This window comes from Nipponia nippon, unplaced genomic scaffold (genome assembly GCF_047370975.1).
Source record: "Nipponia nippon isolate SJK-2023a ecotype South Korea unplaced genomic scaffold, ASM4737097v1 scaffold_4, whole genome shotgun sequence".
Classification (NCBI taxonomy): domain Eukaryota; kingdom Metazoa; phylum Chordata; class Aves; order Pelecaniformes; family Threskiornithidae; genus Nipponia; species Nipponia nippon.
The window spans coordinates 115906544-115930140 of NW_028262358.1; the positions used below are offsets into that span (position 1 = coordinate 115906544).

Genomic DNA, 23597 nt, shown 5'->3' on the forward strand with positions numbered 1-23597 from the left:
CCGTGTCACGCCTGCGTCACAAACACGGGCGGAATTTGTACGTGGGGCTGAGCGAGGACGGGCGGCACTTTGCCTGCGACCTGACGGGTGAAGGGAGAGACGCTCGAGCTGGGCAGGAAGAGCAAGTGGACAGCGGGCTGGGTCCGGCTGCTCCTCCTCAAGCTCTCCTTGGCTCTCTCTGGCACACTACAGGCATGTCTGGCACGCCTTGGGAAATGAGCTGGTTCCCCAGCCTAGCGGCCTTCATCGCCTTCTCTGCTTTGCTGTGGTTGCTGCTGTTGGTGTTTGTCTACCGCCTCGCGGTGACCAGGCCCAAGCCCCAGGTAGGAGTCAGTGCTGGTGCTGATCCGAGCCCTGGCCGGCAGGGTGGGGGGTCAGCAGGGGCCCGGGAGCAGCCCCAGGGGTGGGCTGGAGGGGCCCTGCCCGGCAGGGGAGGCCGTTTCCCAGCCGGGCCCTGGCCAGCCTGGGCCAGGAGGCTCGGGGCAGGCACAGGTTCGGCCACGGCCACTCGGGTGTTTGATGGTTTGGCTGGGGCGGCAGGGAACGTTCCTGTCTCACGCGCTGCTTTCCGTGCCTGTGTAGGAAGGGAGGCGGAGGAAGCGCCGGCGCAGAGGCAACAAGGGGAATGCCAGAGGTGAGCAGCCCCTGGGCAAGGGCCGGTGCCCTGCAAAGACACCCCCTGGCCCCACGTGCCCAGCACCCCATCCAGGGGTGCCCCATCCACTCACTCTGTCTCCTCTGCCTGCAGCCTTTGTCCTCCTGGGGTCTTCACAGCACTCGAGGACACAGTAAGTGCAGCCGGCCCCCCTGGAGCGCGATAGCCCCCTCCGGCAGCCCCCCACCAAGGGAGGTCCCGCTAACACTGCCCTCTGCCCCTCTGCAGCTGCCCCGTACAGCTGGGGATGGATGCCGTGAACGAATTATCACATCATTTCAACATGATCCTCGAGAACCTAAACCGATACGCGGACATGTGAGGCCACTGAGGAGGGGATGGGGACAGGGACGAGGGGCAGGGCTGGGGGCAACCACCTGGGAAGGGCATGGGGAAATCCATGGGTGTAAAACGTGAGGGGCGATGCCCTTCTGGAGGCAATGACCTCCGTGGCGCAGAGCTGACGGTGTCCCGCCTTTTTCCTGGGGCAGAGGGAGATGCTGTGGCCAGCAGGCCAGGAGGGGCCCTCAGGCACACACTGGGTGGGACCCCACGGCAATGACGCAGCCTGCCGACTCCTGCAGAGTGGGAGAGAGAGCTCCAGGGTGCTCGGGAGTGCTGGGCTCAGGCTTCCACTCCTCCTCCTCCTCTTACAGGCGCAACTGGGAGACACCTGAGGGCAGCGACAGCTCCTGGACTTCCATCACAGACAGTGAAGTCGAGTCCTCTTCACGTGTCTCTCTGTCCCCTTCAAGAGAAGACTCCCGCACTTCCCTCATGGCGAGCGAAGCCATCTCCGCTATGGAAGTGTCTCCTTCTGCTTGGAGTGACGACTCCTGGACTTCCATCACGGACAGTGAAGTTGAGTCCTCTCCAAGTGTCTCTCTGTCCTCTTCGAGAGAAGACCTCCACTCTTGCATCATGGCGAGTGAAGCCAGCTCCTCTACAGAGATGTCTCTGTCCCCCTGGAGTGATGACTCCTGGACTTCCATCACGGCGAGCCACATCGGCTGCTCTTCACAGGCGTCTCTCCCCACTCTTGTGGATGGAGCAGGCATGGCTCGTGCCTCCCGCATCCAGCCTCGCCTGGGGCATCCCAGGACTGACCTGGAGGAACAGCGTGGCCCAGGAACTTGCCCACCCTGCAGGGAGGAAGTGGCCAGCTACCTCAAGGCCAGCAGCGTGCAGCAGCACCAGCAAGATCTTGAGATCCAGCTGGCTGCTCCCACTCCACCTCCAGAGGTGCCCGACGTCCACTCCAGGGAAATGGAGATGTCCATCACACACCACATAGGCCAGGACACCTTGGAGGACCTCATCCCAGACACGGAACTGGAGCAGGAACCGAGCCTGCAACCCGATGTGAATGAGACTCTGCAGGATGTCCCAGCCTCAGCTCCTCCATCACCTCAGCGACCAGAAGAGCATGACGTGATGGTGGTTCCCATGGTGCAGGACCTGCCCTTCCTGGAGGAAGCTGTGAAAAAGCAGCTGGAGCGTCACATTTTAAAAATGAAGTTAGAACGAATCTATGGGCTGCCAACCAAGGTCCTGGAATATGAGAAGAGCGTTGAAGAGCTCGTCGTGGGGCACAAAGCCGCTCAGCCTCCCCCTCCGCAGAGGGGCACTGGGCTGCCCTACCGCTCCCCCTTCCGGCACTGGGACAGGCATGCTCGGACCAGGAAGCCAGCAAGACAGCCCCCTCATCCGCAGGAAGAGTCTGCAGTCCCTGTGGACACAGGCCTGCTAAGGATGCAGGCTCCATCAGCTCCTCCAAGACGTCAGCGACCAGAAGAGCGTGATGTGACGGTGGTTCCCATGGTGCAGGACCTGCCCTTCCTGGATGAGGCTGTGAAAAAGCAGTTGGAGCGTCACATTGTAAAAATGAAGATACAACGGCGCTACGGGCTGCCAACCAAGGTCCTGGAATATGAGAAGAGCGTTGAAGAGCTCGTCGTGGGGCACAAAGCCACTCAGCCTTCCGCTCCGCAGAGGGGCACTGGGCTGCCCTACCGCTCCCCCTTCCGGCACTGGGACAGGCATGCTCGGACCAGGAAGGTGGCAGGACTGCCCCCTGTCCCGCAGGAAGAGTCTGCAGTCCCTGTGGACACAGGCCTGCTAAGGATGCAGGCTCCATCAGCTCCTCCAACACGTCAGCGACGAGAAGAACATGATGTAAAGGTGGTTCCCATGGTGCAGGACCTGCCCTTCCTGGATGAGGCTGTGAAAAAGCAGTTGGAGCGTCACATTGTAAAAATGAAGATACAACGGCGCTACGGGCTGCCAACCAAGGTCCTGGAATATGAGAAGAGCGTTGAAGAGCTCGTCGTGGGGCACAAAGCCGCTCAGCCTCCCCCTCCGCAGAGGGGCACTGGGCTGCCCTACCGCTCCCCCTTCCGGCACTGGGACAGGCATGCTCGGACCAGGAAGGCGGCAGGACAGCCCCCTGGTCCGCAGGAAGAGTTCCCAGACCCTGTGGACACAGGCCTGCTAAGGATGCAGGCTCCATCAGCTCCTCCAACACGTCAGCGACCAGAAGAGCGTGACGTGACGGTGGTTCCCATGGTGCAGGACCTGCCCTTCCTGGATGAGGCTGTGAAAAAGCAGTTGGAGCGTCACATTGTAAAAATGAAGATACAACGGCGCTACGGGCTGCCAACCAAGGTCCTGGAATATGAGAAGAGCGTTGAAGAGCTCGTCGTGGGGCACAAAGCCGCTCAGCAACCCCCTCCGCAGAGGGGCACTGGGCTGCCCTACCGCTCCCCCTTCCGGCACTGGGACAGGCATGCTCGGACCAGGAAGCCAGCAAGACAGCCCCCTGGTCCGCAGGAAGAATTCCCAGACTCTGTGGACACAGGCCTGCTAAGGATGCAGGCTCCATCAGCTCCTCCAACACGTCAGCGACGAGAAGAACATGATGTAAAGGTGGTTCCCATGGTGCAGGACCTGCCCTTCCTGGATGAGGCTGTGAAAAAGCAGTTGGAGCGTCACATTGTAAAAATGAAGATACAACGGCGCTACGGGCTGCCAACCAAGGTCCTGGAATATGAGAAGAGCGTTGAAGAGCTCGTCGTGGGGCACAAAGCCGCTCAGCCACCCCCTCCGCAGAGGGGCACTGGGCTGCCCTACCGCTCCCCCTTCCGGCACTGGGACAGGCATGCTCGGACCAGGAAGGCGGCAAGACAGCCCCCTGGTCCGCAGGAAGAATTCCCAGACTCTGTGGACACAGGCCTGCTAAGGATGCAGGCTCCATCAGCTCCTCCAACACGTCAGCGACGAGAAGAACATGATGTAAAGGTGGTTCCCATGGTGCAGGACCTGCCCTTCCTGGATGAGGCTGTGAAAAAGCAGTTGGAGCGTCACATTGTAAAAATGAAGATACAACGGCGCTACGGGCTGCCAACCAAGGTCCTGGAATATGAGAAGAGCGTTGAAGAGCTCGTCGTGGGGCACAAAGCCGCTCAGCCACCCCCTCCGCAGAGGGGCACTGGGCTGCCCTACCGCTCCCCCTTCCGGCACTGGGACAGGCATGCTCGGACCAGGAAGGCGGCAGGACAGCCCTCTGTCCCGCAGGAAGAGTCTGCAGTTCCTGTGGACAGAGGCTCACGAGGGACACAGGCTTCAGTCCACTCTGGGCCAGCAGCCTTCCTGGGAGCGGCACAAGAGGTGCCTGAGGAGGATGGGGAGACACCCCCATGCAAAAGAGAGCATGGAGGAACAGCCAGCAGCAGCATGGCCAGCAAGGAGGCCCTGCCGGGCAGCGATGGGAGGGAGCAGGGCCCAGGGACACAAGGGGATGTGCGCAGTCCTTCCCCTTCTGGCCAGGCCGAGTGGGCACCACCACAGAGCGAGGAAGCTCCCTGGGAGCAATCAGGCCAGGTGCCTGAGAGCCCCAGCATCTCCTACGGGGACATGGGACCACCAGAGCTGCCACTGGAGAAGAGTGTCCCCATGGGAGAAGCCGAGCGCTCCCTGGAAGGCCAGAGCAGCTCCAGTGAGGACCTGGGGACACCTGAGCTGCCATCCGACATGGCAGCTCCTCCAAGCAGAAGTTCTCCACAGACACAACCTCCCTCCCGTGAGGAGAGACCTTCAGCTCTGCCACCGTCTCCAGGCTCCGCGGGGACCGGCCTTCAGATCCCCCATCTGGAAGAGCTCCTCACAGTCCTCATTGGTTCCGACGGGGCCAGCCAAGCCACTCAAGACCTGCAGAGGCAGCTGCTGGCTTCATGGCTGAAGCAGCCCCGAGACAACGCGGGGCGCGCAAAGGCAGACCCGGCAGCGGATCTCCCCTGTGCCTTGCAGAGCTGCGGCCATAGAGGAGCAGAGAAGGGCAAGGGAAGCGCCCAGGACAGAGCTGGCTCCAGGAGACTCTGCCCCGAGTGCAGCAAAGCCCCCGCCACAGCCTGCCTGGCAGTGGAGGCTCCCAGACTTGGGCTCCATCTGATGCTGCAGCCCCGTGCGCAGCAAGGGAAGGGACAGTGGGAGAAAGGCGTCCACCCGAGGACAGGGCCAAGAGGCAGCAGGGCCAGACGAGGGCTGCTGCTGCCCAGCAAACACAGCGGGTCCATGTGTGCGGGTCCACGGTACGGATCCCTCTCTTTCGGCAGGGGTGGCTTCTGCCGCAGTGTGCTCCCGCCAGGCTCGCGCCGCCATGAGAGCAGCCACACACAGGAGTCCTGGGGCAGAGACACCACCTCTGCCCGGCAGCAGCTGCTGTGTGCTCGCCCTCATCCTCGTTTGCTGTTGGAGTGCCTGCACCAAGCTCGTCGGCACAGGCAAGGCCCAATTTGGCAGCAGCAGAAAGGAGAGGAGAGGTGAGGAGCCCCAGGGCAAGAGGACAGAGGGGATGGGAAGCAGGGCCTCAGCGCCCACCAGGCACCAGGCTGAGGGCACCATGCTCTTTGGGTGCCTGACCATGCTCTTCCCCTTTCAGGTGCCCATGGGCAGAGAGCCCAGTGCGGCATGGACCCAGTGAGCAGCAGATCTCTGCCAGGCCTTACGAGGCAGCAGGAGCTCTCCCAATAAACGTGTTTCTCTTGAGATGAACTCATGGGCGTCTCTTCTTTCCTGGTGTATTGGGTTTAGGTGGCAAGGTTTTGGGAGCTGGGGGCTGCAGGAGTGGCTTCTGTGAGAAGAGGCCAGGAGCTGGCCCCTGGACAGGAGCTGGACAAAGCCAGTTCCTGCTGGCTCCAAAATAGACCCACCCCTGGCCAAAGCTGAGCCCGTCAGCGACAGCGGTGGTGCTTCTGTGCTAAGAAGGGGTAAGAAATGCTGCCCAGCAGCTGTGAGAGAGAGGAGTGAGAAGAACGTGAGAGAAACAGTGCTGCAGACACCAAGGTTGATGAAGCAGGAGAGGGAGGAGGTGCTCCAGGTGCCGGAGCAGAGATTCCCCTGCAGCCCTTGAAGAAGACTGTGGTGAAGCAGGTTGTCCCCCCGCAGCCCATGGACGACCATGCCTGAGCAGATAGCCACACCAGCCCGTGGAGGACCCCACGCTGCAGCAGATGGATGTGCCCTGAAGGAAGCTGCAGCCAGTGGAGAGACGGTGCTGGGACTTCTCGTCCCTCCTTGCATGGGCAAATCGGGCAGCAGCTCTGTTGGCAGCTTCTGTAGAGAGGACCACAATGGCCCTCCAGGTTCCTAAGGAGGGGGACCTGGGACTGGTCTTCTGCTTCAGGCTTCCAGAGGCAGCATGGGCTGCCCAGCTTCCTGGAGGTCCCCTGCCCAGTGCAGCTGCGTTCCTGGGCTGGGAGCAGTGCAGGTCTGCAGAGGAGGAAGAGGAGGTGAGCAGGATCTCCAAGCAGGCAGTAGACAGCAGCGAGGGCTGGCAGAGCCGGGGGAGGAAGGGCAGGGCCCGGCACGCAGGGCCTGTCCCAAAGCCGCAGCAAGGGATCAGGGCAAGCGTGGGGCTGGTGGGGGCAGCCCCAGCCCCAGACACTGGACACGACCCTGGGGATGGGGACAGGCTGAGGCCGGGTGGGACTCAAGAGGGCCAGCAGGCAGTTCAGGGGCTCTGGGAGGGGCCGCGCAGGCCAGGACCTGGGCTTTGGCCCTTCCTAGTGAGAGGCCAGAGGCTTTGTAGGGCCCTGCACAGGGCCAGGTCTCGGGATGGGGTGGGTTGGCCATGGTCCAGCTGTGCTGAGCTTGCTCCAGCTGTGCTGGCCATTGTCCAGCGCTGGGGTGACTGTCGCCTCCCTCGGTTCGGCTCAGCTCGGGGAGGGTCTTTGGCCCCCGTTGTCCCTGCATCACAAACGTTGCCATAGCTGAGTGCTGGTGACACCAGAGCTGGTGAAAGGCTGACAGCCCCGTGTCACGCCTGCGTCACAAACACGGGCGGAATTTGTACGTGGGGCTGAGCGAGGACGGGCGGCACTTTGCCTGCGACCTGACGGGTGAAGGGAGAGACGCTCGAGCTGGGCAGGAAGAGCAAGTGGACAGCGGGCTGGGTCCGGCTGCTCCTCCTCAAGCTCTCCTTGGCTCTCTCTGGCACACTACAGGCATGTCTGGCACGCCTTGGGAAATGAGCTGGTTCCCCAGCCTAGCGGCCTTCATCGCCTTCTCTGCTTTGCTGTGGTTGCTGCTGTTGGTGTTTGTCTACCGCCTCGCGGTGACCAGGCCCAAGCCCCAGGTAGGAGTCAGTGCTGGTGCTGATCCGAGCCCTGGCCGGCAGGGTGGGGGGTCAGCAGGGGCCCGGGAGCAGCCCCAGGGGTGGGCTGGAGGGGCCCTGCCCGGCAGGGGAGGCCGTTTCCCAGCCGGGCCCTGGCCAGCCTGGGCCAGGAGGCTCGGGGCAGGCACAGGTTCGGCCACGGCCACTCGGGTGTTTGATGGTTTGGCTGGGGCGGCAGGGAACGTTCCTGTCTCACGCGCTGCTTTCCGTGCCTGTGTAGGAAGGGAGGCGGAGGAAGCGCCGGCGCAGAGGCAACAAGGGGAATGCCAGAGGTGAGCAGCCCCTGGGCAAGGGCCGGTGCCCTGCAAAGACACCCCCTGGCCCCACGTGCCCAGCACCCCATCCAGGGGTGCCCCATCCACTCACTCTGTCTCCTCTGCCTGCAGCCTTTGTCCTCCTGGGGTCTTCACAGCACTCGAGGACACAGTAAGTGCAGCCGGCCCCCCTGGAGCGCGATAGCCCCCTCCGGCAGCCCCCCACCAAGGGAGGTCCCGCTAACACTGCCCTCTGCCCCTCTGCAGCTGCCCCGTACAGCTGGGGATGGATGCCGTGAACGAATTATCACATCATTTCAACATGATCCTCGAGAACCTAAACCGATACGCGGACATGTGAGGCCACTGAGGAGGGGATGGGGACAGGGACGAGGGGCAGGGCTGGGGGCAACCACCTGGGAAGGGCATGGGGAAATCCATGGGTGTAAAACGTGAGGGGCGATGCCCTTCTGGAGGCAATGACCTCCGTGGCGCAGAGCTGACGGTGTCCCGCCTTTTTCCTGGGGCAGAGGGAGATGCTGTGGCCAGCAGGCCAGGAGGGGCCCTCAGGCACACACTGGGTGGGACCCCACGGCAATGACGCAGCCTGCCGACTCCTGCAGAGTGGGAGAGAGAGCTCCAGGGTGCTCGGGAGTGCTGGGCTCAGGCTTCCACTCCTCCTCCTCCTCTTACAGGCGCAACTGGGAGACACCTGAGGGCAGCGACAGCTCCTGGACTTCCATCACAGACAGTGAAGTCGAGTCCTCTTCACGTGTCTCTCTGTCCCCTTCAAGAGAAGACTCCCGCACTTCCCTCATGGCGAGCGAAGCCATCTCCGCTATGGAAGTGTCTCCTTCTGCTTGGAGTGACGACTCCTGGACTTCCATCACGGACAGTGAAGTTGAGTCCTCTCCAAGTGTCTCTCTGTCCTCTTCGAGAGAAGACCTCCACTCTTGCATCATGGCGAGTGAAGCCAGCTCCTCTACAGAGATGTCTCTGTCCCCCTGGAGTGATGACTCCTGGACTTCCATCACGGCGAGCCACATCGGCTGCTCTTCACAGGCGTCTCTCCCCACTCTTGTGGATGGAGCAGGCATGGCTCGTGCCTCCCGCATCCAGCCTCGCCTGGGGCATCCCAGGACTGACCTGGAGGAACAGCGTGGCCCAGGAACTTGCCCACCCTGCAGGGAGGAAGTGGCCAGCTACCTCAAGGCCAGCAGCGTGCAGCAGCACCAGCAAGATCTTGAGATCCAGCTGGCTGCTCCCACTCCACCTCCAGAGGTGCCCGACGTCCACTCCAGGGAAATGGAGATGTCCATCACACACCACATAGGCCAGGACACCTTGGAGGACCTCATCCCAGACACGGAACTGGAGCAGGAACCGAGCCTGCAACCCGATGTGAATGAGACTCTGCAGGATGTCCCAGCCTCAGCTCCTCCATCACCTCAGCGACCAGAAGAGCATGACGTGATGGTGGTTCCCATGGTGCAGGACCTGCCCTTCCTGGAGGAAGCTGTGAAAAAGCAGCTGGAGCGTCACATTTTAAAAATGAAGTTAGAACGAATCTATGGGCTGCCAACCAAGGTCCTGGAATATGAGAAGAGCGTTGAAGAGCTCGTCGTGGGGCACAAAGCCGCTCAGCCTCCCCCTCCGCAGAGGGGCACTGGGCTGCCCTACCGCTCCCCCTTCCGGCACTGGGACAGGCATGCTCGGACCAGGAAGCCAGCAAGACAGCCCCCTCATCCGCAGGAAGAGTCTGCAGTCCCTGTGGACACAGGCCTGCTAAGGATGCAGGCTCCATCAGCTCCTCCAAGACGTCAGCGACCAGAAGAGCGTGATGTGACGGTGGTTCCCATGGTGCAGGACCTGCCCTTCCTGGATGAGGCTGTGAAAAAGCAGTTGGAGCGTCACATTGTAAAAATGAAGATACAACGGCGCTACGGGCTGCCAACCAAGGTCCTGGAATATGAGAAGAGCGTTGAAGAGCTCGTCGTGGGGCAAAAAGCCACTCAGCCTTCCGCTCCGCAGAGGGGCACTGGGCTGCCCTACCGCTCCCCCTTCCGGCACTGGGACAGGCATGCTCGGACCAGGAAGGTGGCAGGACAGCCCCCTGGTCTGCAGGAAGAATTCCCAGACTCTGTGGACACAGGCCTGCTAAGGATGCAGGCTCCATCAGCTCCTCCAACACGTCAGCGACCAGAAGAGCATGATGTGACGGTGGTTCCCATGGTGCAGGACCTGCCCTTCCTGGATGAGGCTGTGAAAAAGCAGTTGGAGCGTCACATTGTAAAAATGAAGATACAACGGCGCTACGGGCTGCCAACCAAGGTCCTGGAATATGAGAAGAGCGTTGAAGAGCTCGTCGTGGGGCACAAAGCCGCTCAGCCACCCCCTCCGCAGAGGGGCACTGGGCTGCCCTACCGCTCCCCCTTCCGGCACTGGGACAGGCATGCTCGGACCAGGAAGCCAGCAAGACAGCCCCCTCATCCGCAGGAAGAGTCTGCAGTCCCTGTGGACACAGGCCTGCTAAGGATGCAGGCTCCATCAGCTCCTCCAACACGTCAGCGACGAGAAGAACATGATGTAAAGGTGGTTCCCATGGTGCAGGACCTGCCCTTCCTGGATGAGGCTGTGAAAAAGCAGTTGGAGCGTCACATTGTAAAAATGAAGATACAACGGCGCTACGGGCTGCCAACCAAGGTCCTGGAATATGAGAAGAGCGTTGAAGAGCTCGTCGTGGGGCACAAAGCCGCTCAGCAACCCCCTCCGCAGAGGGGCACTGGGCTGCCCTACCGCTCCCCCTTCCGGCACTGGGACAGGCATGCTCGGACCAGGAAGGCGGCAGGACAGCCCCCTGGTCCGCAGGAAGAGTCTGCAGTCCCTGTGGACACAGGCCTGCTAAGGATGCAGGCTCCATCAGCTCCTCCAACACGTCAGCGACGAGAAGAACATGATGTAAAGGTGGTTCCCATGGTGCAGGACCTGCCCTTCCTGGATGAGGCTGTGAAAAAGCAGTTGGAGCGTCACATTGTAAAAATGAAGATACAACGGCGCTACGGGCTGCCAACCAAGGTCCTGGAATATGAGAAGAGCGTTGAAGAGCTCGTCGTGGGGCACAAAGCCACTCAGCCTTCCGCTCCGCAGAGGGGCACTGGGCTGCCCTACCGCTCCCCCTTCCGGCACTGGGACAGGCATGCTCGGACCAGGAAGGTGGCAGGACAGCCCCCTGGTCTGCAGGAAGAATTCCCAGACTCTGTGGACACAGGCCTGCTAAGGATGCAGGCTCCATCAGCTCCTCCAACACGTCAGCGACCAGAAGAGCATGACGTGATGGTGGTTCCCATGGTGCAGGACCTGCCATTCCTGGAGGAAGCTGTGAAAAAGCAGCTGGAGCGTCACATTTTAAAAATGAAGTTAGAACGAATCTACGGGCTGCCAACCAAGGTCCTGGAATATGAGAAGAGCGTTGAAGAGCTCGTCGTGGGGCAAAAAGCCGCTCAGCCTCCCCCTCCGCAGAGGGGCACTGGGCTGCCCTACCGCTCCCCCTTCCGGCACTGGGACAGGCATGCTCGGACCAGGAAGCCAGCAAGACAGCCCCCTCATCCGCAGGAAGAGTCTGCAGTCCCTGTGGACACAGGCCTGCTAAGGATGCAGGCTCCATCAGCTCCTCCAACACGTCAGCGACGAGAAGAACATGATGTAAAGGTGGTTCCCATGGTGCAGGACCTGCCCTTCCTGGATGAGGCTGTGAAAAAGCAGTTGGAGCGTCACATTGTAAAAATGAAGATACAACGGCGCTACGGGCTGCCAACCAAGGTCCTGGAATATGAGAAGAGCGTTGAAGAGCTCGTCGTGGGGCACAAAGCCGCTCAGCAACCCCCTCCGCAGAGGGGCACTGGGCTGCCCTACCGCTCCCCCTTCCGGCACTGGGACAGGCATGCTCGGACCAGGAAGGCGGCAAGACAGCCCCCTGGTCCGCAGGAAGAATTCCCAGACTCTGTGGACACAGGCCTGCTAAGGATGCAGGCTCCATCAGCTCCTCCAACACGTCAGCGACGAGAAGAACATGATGTAAAGGTGGTTCCCATGGTGCAGGACCTGCCCTTCCTGGATGAGGCTGTGAAAAAGCAGTTGGAGCGTCACATTGTAAAAATGAAGATACAACGGCGCTACGGGCTGCCAACCAAGGTCCTGGAATATGAGAAGAGCGTTGAAGAGCTCGTCGTGGGGCACAAAGCCGCTCAGCAACCCCCTCCGCAGAGGGGCACTGGGCTGCCCTACCGCTCCCCCTTCCGGCACTGGGACAGGCATGCTCGGACCAGGAAGCCAGCAAGACAGCCCCCTGGTCCGCAGGAAGAATTCCCAGACTCTGTGGACACAGGCCTGCTAAGGATGCAGGCTCCATCAGCTCCTCCAACACGTCAGCGACGAGAAGAACATGATGTAAAGGTGGTTCCCATGGTGCAGGACCTGCCCTTCCTGGATGAGGCTGTGAAAAAGCAGTTGGAGCGTCACATTGTAAAAATGAAGATACAACGGCGCTACGGGCTGCCAACCAAGGTCCTGGAATATGAGAAGAGCGTTGAAGAGCTCGTCGTGGGGCACAAAGCCACTCAGCCTTCCGCTCCGCAGAGGGGCACTGGGCTGCCCTACCGCTCCCCCTTCCGGCACTGGGACAGGCATGCTCGGACCAGGAAGGCGGCAGGACAGCCCCCTGGTCCGCAGGAAGAGTTCCCAGACCCTGTGGACACAGGCCTGCTAAGGATGCAGGCTCCATCAGCTCCTCCAACACGTCAGCGACCAGAAGAGCGTGACGTGACGGTGGTTCCCATGGTGCAGGACCTGCCCTTCCTGGATGAGGCTGTGAAAAAGCAGTTGGAGCGTCACATTGTAAAAATGAAGATACAACGGCGCTACGGGCTGCCAACCAAGGTCCTGGAATATGAGAAGAGCGTTGAAGAGCTCGTCGTGGGGCACAAAGCCGCTCAGCAACCCCCTCCGCAGAGGGGCACTGGGCTGCCCTACCGCTCCCCCTTCCGGCACTGGGACAGGCATGCTCGGACCAGGAAGGCGGCAAGACAGCCCCCTGGTCCGCAGGAAGAATTCCCAGACTCTGTGGACACAGGCCTGCTAAGGATGCAGGCTCCATCAGCTCCTCCAACACGTCAGCGACGAGAAGAACATGATGTAAAGGTGGTTCCCATGGTGCAGGACCTGCCCTTCCTGGATGAGGCTGTGAAAAAGCAGTTGGAGCGTCACATTGTAAAAATGAAGATACAACGGCGCTACGGGCTGCCAACCAAGGTCCTGGAATATGAGAAGAGCGTTGAAGAGCTCGTCGTGGGGCACAAAGCCGCTCAGCCACCCCCTCCGCAGAGGGGCACTGGGCTGCCCTACCGCTCCCCCTTCCGGCACTGGGACAGGCATGCTCGGACCAGGAAGGCGGCAGGACAGCCCTCTGTCCCGCAGGAAGAGTCTGCAGTTCCTGTGGACAGAGGCTCACGAGGGACACAGGCTTCAGTCCACTCTGGGCCAGCAGCCTTCCTGGGAGCGGCACAAGAGGTGCCTGAGGAGGATGGGGAGACACCCCCATGCAAAAGAGAGCATGGAGGAACAGCCAGCAGCAGCATGGCCAGCAAGGAGGCCCTGCCGGGCAGCGATGGGAGGGAGCAGGGCCCAGGGACACAAGGGGATGTGCGCAGTCCTTCCCCTTCTGGCCAGGCCGAGTGGGCACCACCACAGAGCGAGGAAGCTCCCTGGGAGCAATCAGGCCAGGTGCCTGAGAGCCCCAGCATCTCCTACGGGGACATGGGACCACCAGAGCTGCCACTGGAGAAGAGTGTCCCCATGGGAGAAGCCGAGCGCTCCCTGGAAGGCCAGAGCAGCTCCAGTGAGGACCTGGGGACACCTGAGCTGCCATCCGACATGGCAGCTCCTCCAAGCAGAAGTTCTCCACAGACACAACCTCCCTCCCGTGAGGAGAGACCTTCAGCTCTGCCACCGTCTCCAGGCTCCGCGGGGACCGGCCTTCAGATCCCCCATCTGGAAGAGCTCCTCACAGTCCTCATTGGTTCCGACGGGGCCAGCCAAGCCACTCAAGACCTGCAGAGGCAGCTGCTGGCTTCATGGCTGAAGCAGCCCCGAGACAACGCGGGGCGCGCAAAGGCAGACCCGGCAGCGGATCTCCCCTGTGCCTTGCAGAGCTGCGGCCATAGAGGAGCAGAGAAGGGCAAGGGAAGCGCCCAGGACAGAGCTGGCTCCAGGAGACTCTGCCCCGAGTGCAGCAAAGCCCCCCGCCACAGCCTGCCTGGCAGTGGAGGCTCCCAGACTTGGGCTCCATCTGATGCTGCAGCCCCGTGCGCAGCAAGGGAAGGGACAGTGGGAGAAAGGCGTCCACCCGAGGACAGGGCCAAGAGGCAGCAGGGCCAGACGAGGGCTGCTGCTGCCCAGCAAACACAGCGGGTCCATGTGTGCGGGTCCACGGTACGGATCCCTCTCTTTCGGCAGGGGTGGCTTCTGCCGCAGTGTGCTCCCGCCAGGCTCGCGCCGCCATGAGAGCAGCCACACACAGGAGTCCTGGGGCAGAGACACCACCTCTGCCCGGCAGCAGCTGCTGTGTGCTCGCCCTCATCCTCGTTTGCTGTTGGAGTGCCTGCACCAAGCTCGTCGGCACAGGCAAGGCCCAATTTGGCAGCAGCAGAAAGGAGAGGAGAGGTGAGGAGCCCCAGGGCAAGAGGACAGAGGGGATGGGAAGCAGGGCCTCAGCGCCCACCAGGCACCAGGCTGAGGGCACCATGCTCTTTGGGTGCCTGACCATGCTCTTCCCCTTTCAGGTGCCCATGGGCAGAGAGCCCAGTGCGGCATGGACCCAGTGAGCAGCAGATCTCTGCCAGGCCTTACGAGGCAGCAGGAGCTCTCCCAATAAACGTGTTTCTCTTGAGATGAACTCATGGGCGTCTCTTCTTTCCTGGTGTATTGGGTTTAGGTGGCAAGGTTTTGGGAGCTGGGGGGCTGCAGGAGTGGCTTCTGTGAGAAGAGGCCAGGAGCTGGCCCCTGGACAGGAGCTGGACAAAGCCAGTTCCTGCTGGCTCCAAAATAGACCCACCCCTGGCCAAAGCTGAGCCCGTCAGCGACAGCGGTGGTGCTTCTGTGCTAAGAAGGGGTAAGAAATGCTGCCCAGCAGCTGTGAGAGAGAGGAGTGAGAAGAACGTGAGAGAAACAGTGCTGCAGACACCAAGGTTGATGAAGCAGGAGAGGGAGGAGGTGCTCCAGGTGCCGGAGCAGAGATTCCCCTGCAGCCCTTGAAGAAGACTGTGGTGAAGCAGGTTGTCCCCCCGCAGCCCATGGACGACCATGCCTGAGCAGATAGCCACACCAGCCCGTGGAGGACCCCACGCTGCAGCAGATGGATGTGCCCTGAAGGAAGCTGCAGCCAGTGGAGAGACGGTGCTGGGACTTCTCGTCCCTCCTTGCATGGGCAAATCGGGCAGCAGCTCTGTTGGCAGCTTCTGTAGAGAGGACCACAATGGCCCTCCAGGTTCCTAAGGAGGGGGACCTGGGACTGGTCTTCTGCTTCAGGCTTCCAGAGGCAGCATGGGCTGCCCAGCTTCCTGGAGGTCCCCTGCCCAGTGCAGCTGCGTTCCTGGGCTGGGAGCAGTGCAGGTCTGCAGAGGAGGAAGAGGAGGTGAGCAGGATCTCCAAGCAGGCAGTAGACAGCAGCGAGGGCTGGCAGAGCCGGGGGAGGAAGGGCAGGGCCCGGCACGCAGGGCCTGTCCCAAAGCCGCAGCAAGGGATCAGGGCAAGCGTGGGGCTGGTGGGGGCAGCCCCAGCCCCAGACACTGGACACGACCCTGGGGATGGGGACAGGCTGAGGCCGGGTGGGACTCAAGAGGGCCAGCAGGCAGTTCAGGGGCTCTGGGAGGGGCCGCGCAGGCCAGGACCTGGGCTTTGGCCCTTCCTAGTGAGAGGCCAGAGGCTTTGTAGGGCCCTGCACAGGGCCAGGTCTCGGGATGGGGTGGGTTGGCCATGGTCCAGCTGTGCTGAGCTTGCTCCAGCTGTGCTGGCCATTGTCCAGCGCTGGGGTGACTGTCGCCTCCCTCGGTTCGGCTCAGCTCGGGGAGGGTCTTTGGCCCCCGTTGTCCCTGCATCACAAACGTTGCCATAGCTGAGTGCTGGTGACACCAGAGCTGGTGAAAGGCTGACAGCCCCGTGTCACGCCTGCGTCACAAACACGGGCGGAATTTGTACGTGGGGCTGAGCGAGGACGGGCGGCACTTTGCCTGTGACCTGACGGGTGAAGGGAGAGACGCTCGAGCTGGGCAGGAAGAGCAAGTGGACAGCGGGCTGGGTCCGGCTGCTCCTCCTCAAGCTCTCCTTGGCTCTCTCTGGCACACTACAGGCATGTCTGGCACGCCTTGGGAAATGAGCTGGTTCCCCAGCCTAGCGGCCTTCATCGCCTTCTCTGCTTTGCTGTGGTTGCTGCTGTTGGTGTTTGTCTACCGCCTCGCGGTGACCAGGCCCAAGCCCCAGGTAGGAGTCAGTGCTGGTGCTGATCCGAGCCCTGGCCGGCAGGGTGGGGGGTCAGCAGGGGCCCGGGAGCAGCCCCAGGGGTGGGCTGGAGGGGCCCTGCCCGGCAGGGGAGGCCGTTTCCCAGCCGGGCCCTGGCCAGCCTGGGCCAGGAGGCTCGGGGCAGGCACAGGTTCGGCCACGGCCACTCGGGTGTTTGATGGTTTGGCTGGGGCGGCAGGGAACGTTCCTGTCTCACGCGCTGCTTTCCGTGCCTGTGTAGGAAGGGAGGCGGAGGAAGCGCCGGCGCAGAGGCAACAAGGGGAATGCCAGAGGTGAGCAGCCCCTGGGCAAGGGCCGGTGCCCTGCAAAGACACCCCCTGGCCCCACGTGCCCAGCACCCCATCCAGGGGTGCCCCATCCACTCACTCTGTCTCCTCTGCCTGCAGCCTTTGTCCTCCTGGGGTCTTCACAGCACTCGAGGACACAGTAAGTGCAGCCGGCCCCCCTGGAGCACGATAGCCCCCTCCGGCAGCCCCCCACCAAGGGAGGTCCCGCTAACACTGCCCTCTGCCCCTCTGCAGCTGCCCCGTACAGCTGGGGATGGATGCCGTGAACGAATTATCACATCATTTCAACATGATCCTCGAGAACCTAAACCGATACGCGGACATGTGAGGCCACTGAGGAGGGGATGGGGACAGGGACGAGGGGCAGGGCTGGGGGCAACCACCTGGGAAGGGCATGGGGAAATCCATGGGTGTAAAACGTGAGGGGCGATGCCCTTCTGGAGGCAATGACCTCCGTGGCGCAGAGCTGACGGTGTCCCGCCTTTTTCCTGGGGCAGAGGGAGATGCTGTGGCCAGCAGGCCAGGAGGGGCCCTCAGGCACACACTGGGTGGGACCCCACGGCAATGACGCAGCCTGCCGACTCCTGCAGAGTGGGAGAGAGAGCTCCAGGGTGCTCGGGAGTGCTGGGCTCAGGCTTCCACTCCTCCTCCTCCTCTTACAGGCGCAACTGGGAGACACCTGAGGGCAGCGACAGCTCCTGGACTTCCATCACAGACAGTGAAGTCGAGTCCTCTTCACGTGTCTCTCTGTCCCCTTCAAGAGAAGACTCCCGCACTTCCCTCATGGCGAGCGAAGCCATCTCCGCTATGGAAGTGTCTCCTTCTGCTTGGAGTGACGACTCCTGGACTTCCATCACGGACAGTGAAGTTGAGTCCTCTCCAAGTGTCTCTCTGTCCTCTTCGAGAGAAGACCTCCACTCTTGCATCATGGCGAGTGAAGCCAGCTCCTCTACAGAGATGTCTCTGTCCCCCTGGAGTGATGACTCCTGGACTTCCATCACGGCGAGCCACATCGGCTGCTCTTCACAGGCGTCTCTCCCCACTCTTGTGGATGGAGCAGGCATGGCTCGTGCCTCCCGCATCCAGCCTCGCCTGGGGCATCCCAGGACTGACCTGGAGGAACAGCGTGGCCCAGGAACTTGCCCACCCTGCAGGGAGGAAGTGGCCAGCTACCTCAAGGCCAGCAGCGTGCAGCAGCACCAGCAAGATCTTGAGATCCAGCTGGCTGCTCCCACTCCACCTCCAGAGGTGCCCGACGTCCACTCCAGGGAAATGGAGATGTCCATCACACACCACATAGGCCAGGACACCTTGGAGGACCTCATCCCAGACACGGAACTGGAGCAGGAACCGAGCCTGCAACCCGATGTGAATGAGACTCTGCAGGATGTCCCAGCCTCAGCTCCTCCATCACCTCAGCGACCAGAAGAGCATGACGTGATGGTGGTTCCCATGGTGCAGGACCTGCCCTTCCTGGAGGAAGCTGTGAAAAAGCAGCTGGAGCGTCACATTTTAAAAATGAAGTTAGAACGAATCTATGGGCTGCCAACCAAGGTCCTGGAATATGAGAAGAGCGTTGAAGAGCTCGTCGTGGGGCACAAAGCCGCTCAGCCTCCCCTCCGCAGAGGGGCACTGGGCTGCCCTACCGCTCCCCCTTCCGGCACTGGGACAGGCATGCTCGGACCAGGAAGCCAGCAAGACAGCCCCCTCATCCGCAGGAAGAGTCTGCAGTCCCTGTGGACACAGGCCTGCTAAGGATGCAGGCTCCATCAGCTCCTCCAAGACGTCAGCGACCAGAAGAGCGTGATGTGACGGTGGTTCCCATGGTGCAGGACCTGCCCTTCCTGGATGAGGCTGTGAAAAAGCAGTTGGAGCGTCACATTGTAAAAATGAAGATACAACGGCGCTACGGGCTGCCAACCAAGGTCCTGGAATATGAGAAGAGCGTTGAAGAGCTCGTCGTGGGGCAAAAAGCCACTCAGCCTTCCGCTCCGCAGAGGGGCACTGGGCTGCCCTACCGCTCCCCCTTCCGGCACTGGGACAGGCATGCTCGGACCAGGAAGGTGGCAGGACAGCCCCCTGGTCTGCAGGAAGAATTCCCAGACTCTGTGGACACAGGCCTGCTAAGGATGCAGGCTCCATCAGCTCCTCCAACACGTCAGCGACCAGAAGAGCATGACGTGATGGTAGTTCCCGTGGTGCAGGACCCGCCCTTCCTGGAGGAAGCTGTGAAAAAGCAGCTGGAGCGTCACATTTTAAAAATGAAGTTAGAACGAATCTACGGGCTGCCAACCAAGGTCCTGGAATATGAGAAGAGCGTTGAAGAGCTCGTCGTGGGGCAAAAAGCCGCTCAGCCTCCCCCTCCGCAGAGGGGCACTGGGCTGCCCTACCGCTCCCCCTTCCGGCACTGGGACAGGCATGCTCGGACCAGGAAGCCAGCAAGACAGCCCCCTCATCCGCAGGAAGAGTCTGCAGTCCCTGTGGACACAGGCCTGCTAAGGATGCAGGCTCCATCAGCTCCTCCAACACGTCAGCGACGAGAAGAACATGATGTAAAGGTGGTTCCCATGGTGCAGGACCTGCCCTTCCTGGATGAGGCTGTGAAAAAGCAGTTGGAGCGTCACATTGTAAAAATGAAGATACAACGGCGCTACGGGCTGCCAACCAAGGTCCTGGAATATGAGAAGAGCGTTGAAGAGCTCGTCGTGGGGCACAAAGCCGCTCAGCCTCCCCCTCCGCAGAGGGGCACTGGGCTGCCCTACCGCTCCCCCTTCCGGCACTGGGACAGGCATGCTCGGACCAGGAAGGCGGCAGGACAGCCCCCTGGTCCGCAGGAAGAGTTCCCAGACCCTGTGGACACAGGCCTGCTAAGGATGCAGGCTCCATCAGCTCCTCCAACACGTCAGCGACGAGAAGAACATGATGTAAAGGTGGTTCCCATGGTGCAGGACCTGCCCTTCCTGGATGAGGCTGTGAAAAAGCAGTTGGAGCGTCACATTGTAAAAATGAAGATACAACGGCGCTACGGGCTGCCAACCAAGGTCCTGGAATATGAGAAGAGCGTTGAAGAGCTCGTCGTGGGGCACAAAGCCGCTCAGCAACCCCCTCCGCAGAGGGGCACTGGGCTGCCCTACCGCTCCCCCTTCCGGCACTGGGACAGGCATGCTCGGACCAGGAAGGCGGCAAGACAGCCCCCTGGTCCGCAGGAAGAATTCCCAGACTCTGTGGACACAGGCCTGCTAAGGATGCAGGCTCCATCAGCTCCTCCAACACGTCAGCGACGAGAAGAACATGATGTAAAGGTGGTTCCCATGGTGCAGGACCTGCCCTTCCTGGATGAGGCTGTGAAAAAGCAGTTGGAGCGTCACATTGTAAAAATGAAGATACAACGGCGCTACGGGCTGCCAACCAAGGTCCTGGAATATGAGAAGAGCGTTGAAGAGCTCGTCGTGGGGCACAAAGCCGCTCAGCCACCCCCTCCGCAGAGGGGCACTGGGCTGCCCTACCGCTCCCCCTTCCGGCACTGGGACAGGCATGCTCGGACCAGGAAGGTGGCAGGACTGCCCCCTGTCCCGCAGGAAGAGTCTGCAGTCCCTGTGGACACAGGCCTGCTAAGGATGCAGGCTCCATCAGCTCCTCCAACACGTCAGCGACGAGAAGAACATGATGTAAAGGTGGTTCCCATGGTGCAGGACCTGCCCTTCCTGGATGAGGCTGTGAAAAAGCAGTTGGAGCGTCACATTGTAAAAATGAAGATACAACGGCGCTACGGGCTGCCAACCAAGGTCCTGGAATATGAGAAGAGCGTTGAAGAGCTCGTCGTGGGGCACAAAGCCACTCAGCCTTCCGCTCCGCAGAGGGGCACTGGGCTGCCCTACCGCTCCCCCTTCCGGCACTGGGACAGGCATGCTCGGACCAGGAAGGTGGCAGGACTGCCCCCTCATCCGCAGGAAGAGTCTGCAGTCCCTGTGGACACAGGCCTGCTAAGGATGCAGGCTCCATCAGCTCCTCCAACACGTCAGCGACGAGAAGAACATGATGTAAAGGTGGTTCCCATGGTGCAGGACCTGCCCTTCCTGGATGAGGCTGTGAAAAAGCAGTTGGAGCGTCACATTGTAAAAATGAAGATACAACGGCGCTACGGGCTGCCAACCAAGGTCCTGGAATATGAGAAGAGCGTTGAAGAGCTCGTCGTGGGGCACAAAGCCGCTCAGCAACCCCCTCCGCAGAGGGGCACTGGGCTGCCCTACCGCTCCCCCTTCCGGCACTGGGACAGGCATGCTCGGACCAGGAAGGCGGCAGGACAGCCCCCTGGTCCGCAGGAAGAGTTCCCAGACCCTGTGGACACAGGCCTGCTAAGGATGCAGGCTCCATCAGCTCCTCCAACACGTCAGCGACCAGAAGAGCGTGACGTGACGGTGGTTCCCATGGTGCAGGACCTGCCCTTCCTGGATGAGGCTGTGAAAAAGCAGTTGGAGCGTCACATTGTAAAAATGAAGATACAACGGCGCTACGGGCTGCCAACCAAGGTCCTGGAATATGAGAAGAGCGTTGAAGAGCTCGTCGTGGGGCACAAAGCCGCTCAGCAACCCCCTCCGCAGAGGGGCACTGGGCTGCCCTACCGCTCCCCCTTCCGGCACTGGGACAGGCATGCTCGGACCAGGAAGGCGGCAAGACAGCCCCCTGGTCCGCAGGAAGAATTCCCAGACTCTGTGGACACAGGCCTGCTAAGGATGCAGGCTCCATCAGCTCCTCCAACACGTCAGCGACGAGAAGAACATGATGTAAAGGTGGTTCCCATGGTGCAGGACCTGCCCTTCCTGGATGAGGCTGTGAAAAAGCAGTTGGAGCGTCACATTGTAAAAATGAAGATACAACGGCGCTACGGGCTGCCAACCAAGGTCCTGGAATATGAGAAGAGCGTTGAAGAGCTCGTCGTGGGGCACAAAGCCGCTCAGCCACCCCCTCCGCAGAGGGGCACTGGGCTGCCCTACCGCTCCCCCTTCCGGCACTGGGACAGGCATGCTCGGACCAGGAAGGCGGCAGGACAGCCCTCTGTCCCGCAGGAAGAGTCTGCAGTTCCTGTGGACAGAGGCTCACGAGGGACACAGGCTTCAGTCCACTCTGGGCCAGCAGCCTTCCTGGGAGCGGCACAAGAGGTGCCTGAGGAGGATGGGGAGACACCCCCATGCAAAAGAGAGCATGGAGGAACAGCCAGCAGCAGCATGGCCAGCAAGGAGGCCCTGCCGGGCAGCGATGGGAGGGAGCAGGGCCCAGGGACACAAGGGGATGTGCGCAGTCCTTCCCCTTCTGGCCAGGCCGAGTGGGCACCACCACAGAGCGAGGAAGCTCCCTGGGAGCAATCAGGCCAGGTGCCTGAGAGCCCCAGCATCTCCTACGGGGACATGGGGCCACCAGAGCTGCCACTGGAGAAGAGTGTCCCCATGGGAGAAGCCGAGCGCTCCCTGGAAGGCCAGAGCAGCTCCAGTGAGGACCTGGGGACACCTGAGCTGCCATCCGACATGGCAGCTCCTCCAAGCAGAAGTTCTCCACAGACACAACCTCCCTCCCGTGAGGAGAGACCTTCAGCTCTGCCACCGTCTCCAGGCTCCGCGGGGACCGGCCTTCAGATCCCCCATCTGGAAGAGCTCCTCACAGTCCTCATTGGTTCCGACGGGGCCAGCCAAGCCACTCAAGACCTGCAGAGGCAGCTGCTGGCTTCATGGCTGAAGCAGCCCCGAGACAACGCGGGGCGCGCAAAGGCAGACCCGGCAGCGGATCTCCCTGGTGCCTTGCAGAGCTGCGGCCATAGAGGAGCAGAGAAGGGCAAGGGAAGCGCCCAGGACAGAGCTGGCTCCAGGAGACTCTGCCCCGAGTGCAGCAAAGCCCCCCGCCACAGCCTGCCTGGCAGTGGAGGCTCCCAGACTTGGGCTCCATCTGATGCTGCAGCCCCGTGCTCAGCAAGGGAAGGGACAGCGGGAGAAGGGCGTCCACCCGAGGACAGGGCCAAGAGGCAGCAGGGCCAGACGAGGGCTGCTGCTGCCCAGCAAACACAGCGGGTCCATGTGTGCGGGTCCACGGTACGGATCCCTCTCTTTCGGCAGGGGTGGCTTCTGCCGCAGTGTGCTCCCGCCAGGCTCGCGCCGCCATGAGAGCAGCCACACACAGGAGTCCTGGGGCAGAGACACCACCTCTGCCCGGCAGCAGCTGCTGTGTGCTTGCCCTCATCCTCGTTTGCTGTTGGAGTGCCTGCACCAAGCTCGTCGGCACAGGCAAGGCCCAATTTGGCAGCAGCAGAAAGGAGAGGAGAGGTGAGGAGCCCCAGGGCAAGAGGACAGAGGGGATGGGAAGCAGGGCCTCAGCGCCCACCAGGCACCAGGCTGAGGGCACCATGCTCTTTGGGTGCCTGACCATGCTCTTCCCCTTTCAGGTGCCCATGGGCAGAGAGCCCAGTGGGGCATGGACCCAGTGAGCAGCAGATCTCTGCCAGGCCTTACGAGGCAGCAGGAGCTCTCCCAATAAACGTGTTTCTCTTGAGATGAACTCATGGGCGTCTCTTCTTTCCTGGTGTATTGGGTTTAGGTGGCAAGGTTTTGGGAGCTGGGGGGCTGCAGGAGTGGCTTCTGTGAGAAGAGGCCAGGAGCTGGCCCCTGGACAGGAGCTGGACAAAGCCAGTTCCTGCTGGCTCCAAAATAGACCCACCCCTGGCCAAAGCTGAGCCCGTCAGCGACAGCGGTGGTGCTTCTGTGCTAAGAAGGGGTAAGAAATGCTGCCCAGCAGCTGTGAGAGAGTGAGAAGAACGTGAGAGAAACAGTGCTGCAGACACCAAGGTTGATGAAGCAGGAGAGGGAGGAGGTGCTCCAGGTGCCGGAGCAGAGATTCCCCTGCAGCCCTTGAAGAAGACTGTGGTGAAGCAGGTTGTCCCCTCGCAGCCCATGGACGACCATGCCTGAGCAGATAGCCACACCAGCCCGTGGAGGACCCCACGCTGCAGCAGATGGATGTGCCCTGAGGGAAGCTGCAGCCAGTGGAGAGACGGTGCTGGAGCAGGCTCCTGGCAGGAACTACTGAGGCTCTGAAAAGGCAGCTGGAGCGTCACATTGTAAAAATGAAGATACAACGGCGCTATGGGCTGCCAACCAAGGTCCTGGAATATGAGA

General features: G+C 61.5%; 2 protein-coding genes across 2 annotated transcripts; both read left to right on the plus strand.

Moving 5' to 3' along the window:
* The first annotated feature begins 194 nt into the window (after positions 1–194).
* Positions 195–14137, plus strand: LOC148053485 (uncharacterized). The gene is made up of 17 exons (XM_087776402.1): positions 195–323; positions 583–634; positions 749–788; positions 884–973; positions 1312–2104; positions 4229–4988; positions 5266–5472; positions 5592–5629; positions 7546–7597; positions 7712–7751; positions 7847–7936; positions 8275–8425; positions 8570–8711; positions 8952–9439; positions 11936–12605; positions 12829–12836; positions 13097–14137. Exons 1-17 carry the CDS (start codon positions 195–197, stop codon positions 14135–14137), a joined length of 4791 nt encoding a protein of 1596 aa, XP_087632528.1.
* Positions 14138–15982: 1845 nt separating this feature from the next.
* On the plus strand, positions 15983–22589 carry LOC148053486 (uncharacterized). The gene is made up of 8 exons (XM_087776403.1): positions 15983–16111; positions 16371–16422; positions 16537–16576; positions 16672–16761; positions 17100–18027; positions 20388–21057; positions 21281–21288; positions 21549–22589. Exons 1-8 carry the CDS (start codon positions 15983–15985, stop codon positions 22587–22589), a joined length of 2958 nt encoding a protein of 985 aa, XP_087632529.1.
* The last annotated feature ends 1008 nt before the right edge of the window (positions 22590–23597 follow it).

What these genes read in the sequence shown, in the direction of transcription:
- LOC148053485 (XM_087776402.1), top strand. Translation starts at nt 195, where the DNA reads ATGTCTGGCACGCCTTGGGAAATGAGCTGGTTCCCCAGCCTAGCGGCC. An exon ending in CAACAAGGGGAATGCCAGAG is followed by an intron (nt 635 to 748) that starts GTGAGCAGCCCC and finishes CTCTGCCTGCAG; the next exon opens with CCTTTGTCCTCCTGGGGTCT. An exon ending in ATGTGACGGTGGTTCCCATG is followed by an intron (nt 9,440 to 11,935) that starts GTGCAGGACCTG and finishes CCTGGTCCGCAG; the next exon opens with GAAGAATTCCCAGACTCTGT.
- LOC148053486 (XM_087776403.1), top strand. Translation starts at nt 15,983, where the DNA reads ATGTCTGGCACGCCTTGGGAAATGAGCTGGTTCCCCAGCCTAGCGGCC. An exon ending in TGACCAGGCCCAAGCCCCAG is followed by an intron (nt 16,112 to 16,370) that starts GTAGGAGTCAGT and finishes GTGCCTGTGTAG; the next exon opens with GAAGGGAGGCGGAGGAAGCG. An exon ending in CTAAACCGATACGCGGACAT is followed by an intron (nt 16,762 to 17,099) that starts GTGAGGCCACTG and finishes CTCCTCTTACAG; the next exon opens with GCGCAACTGGGAGACACCTG.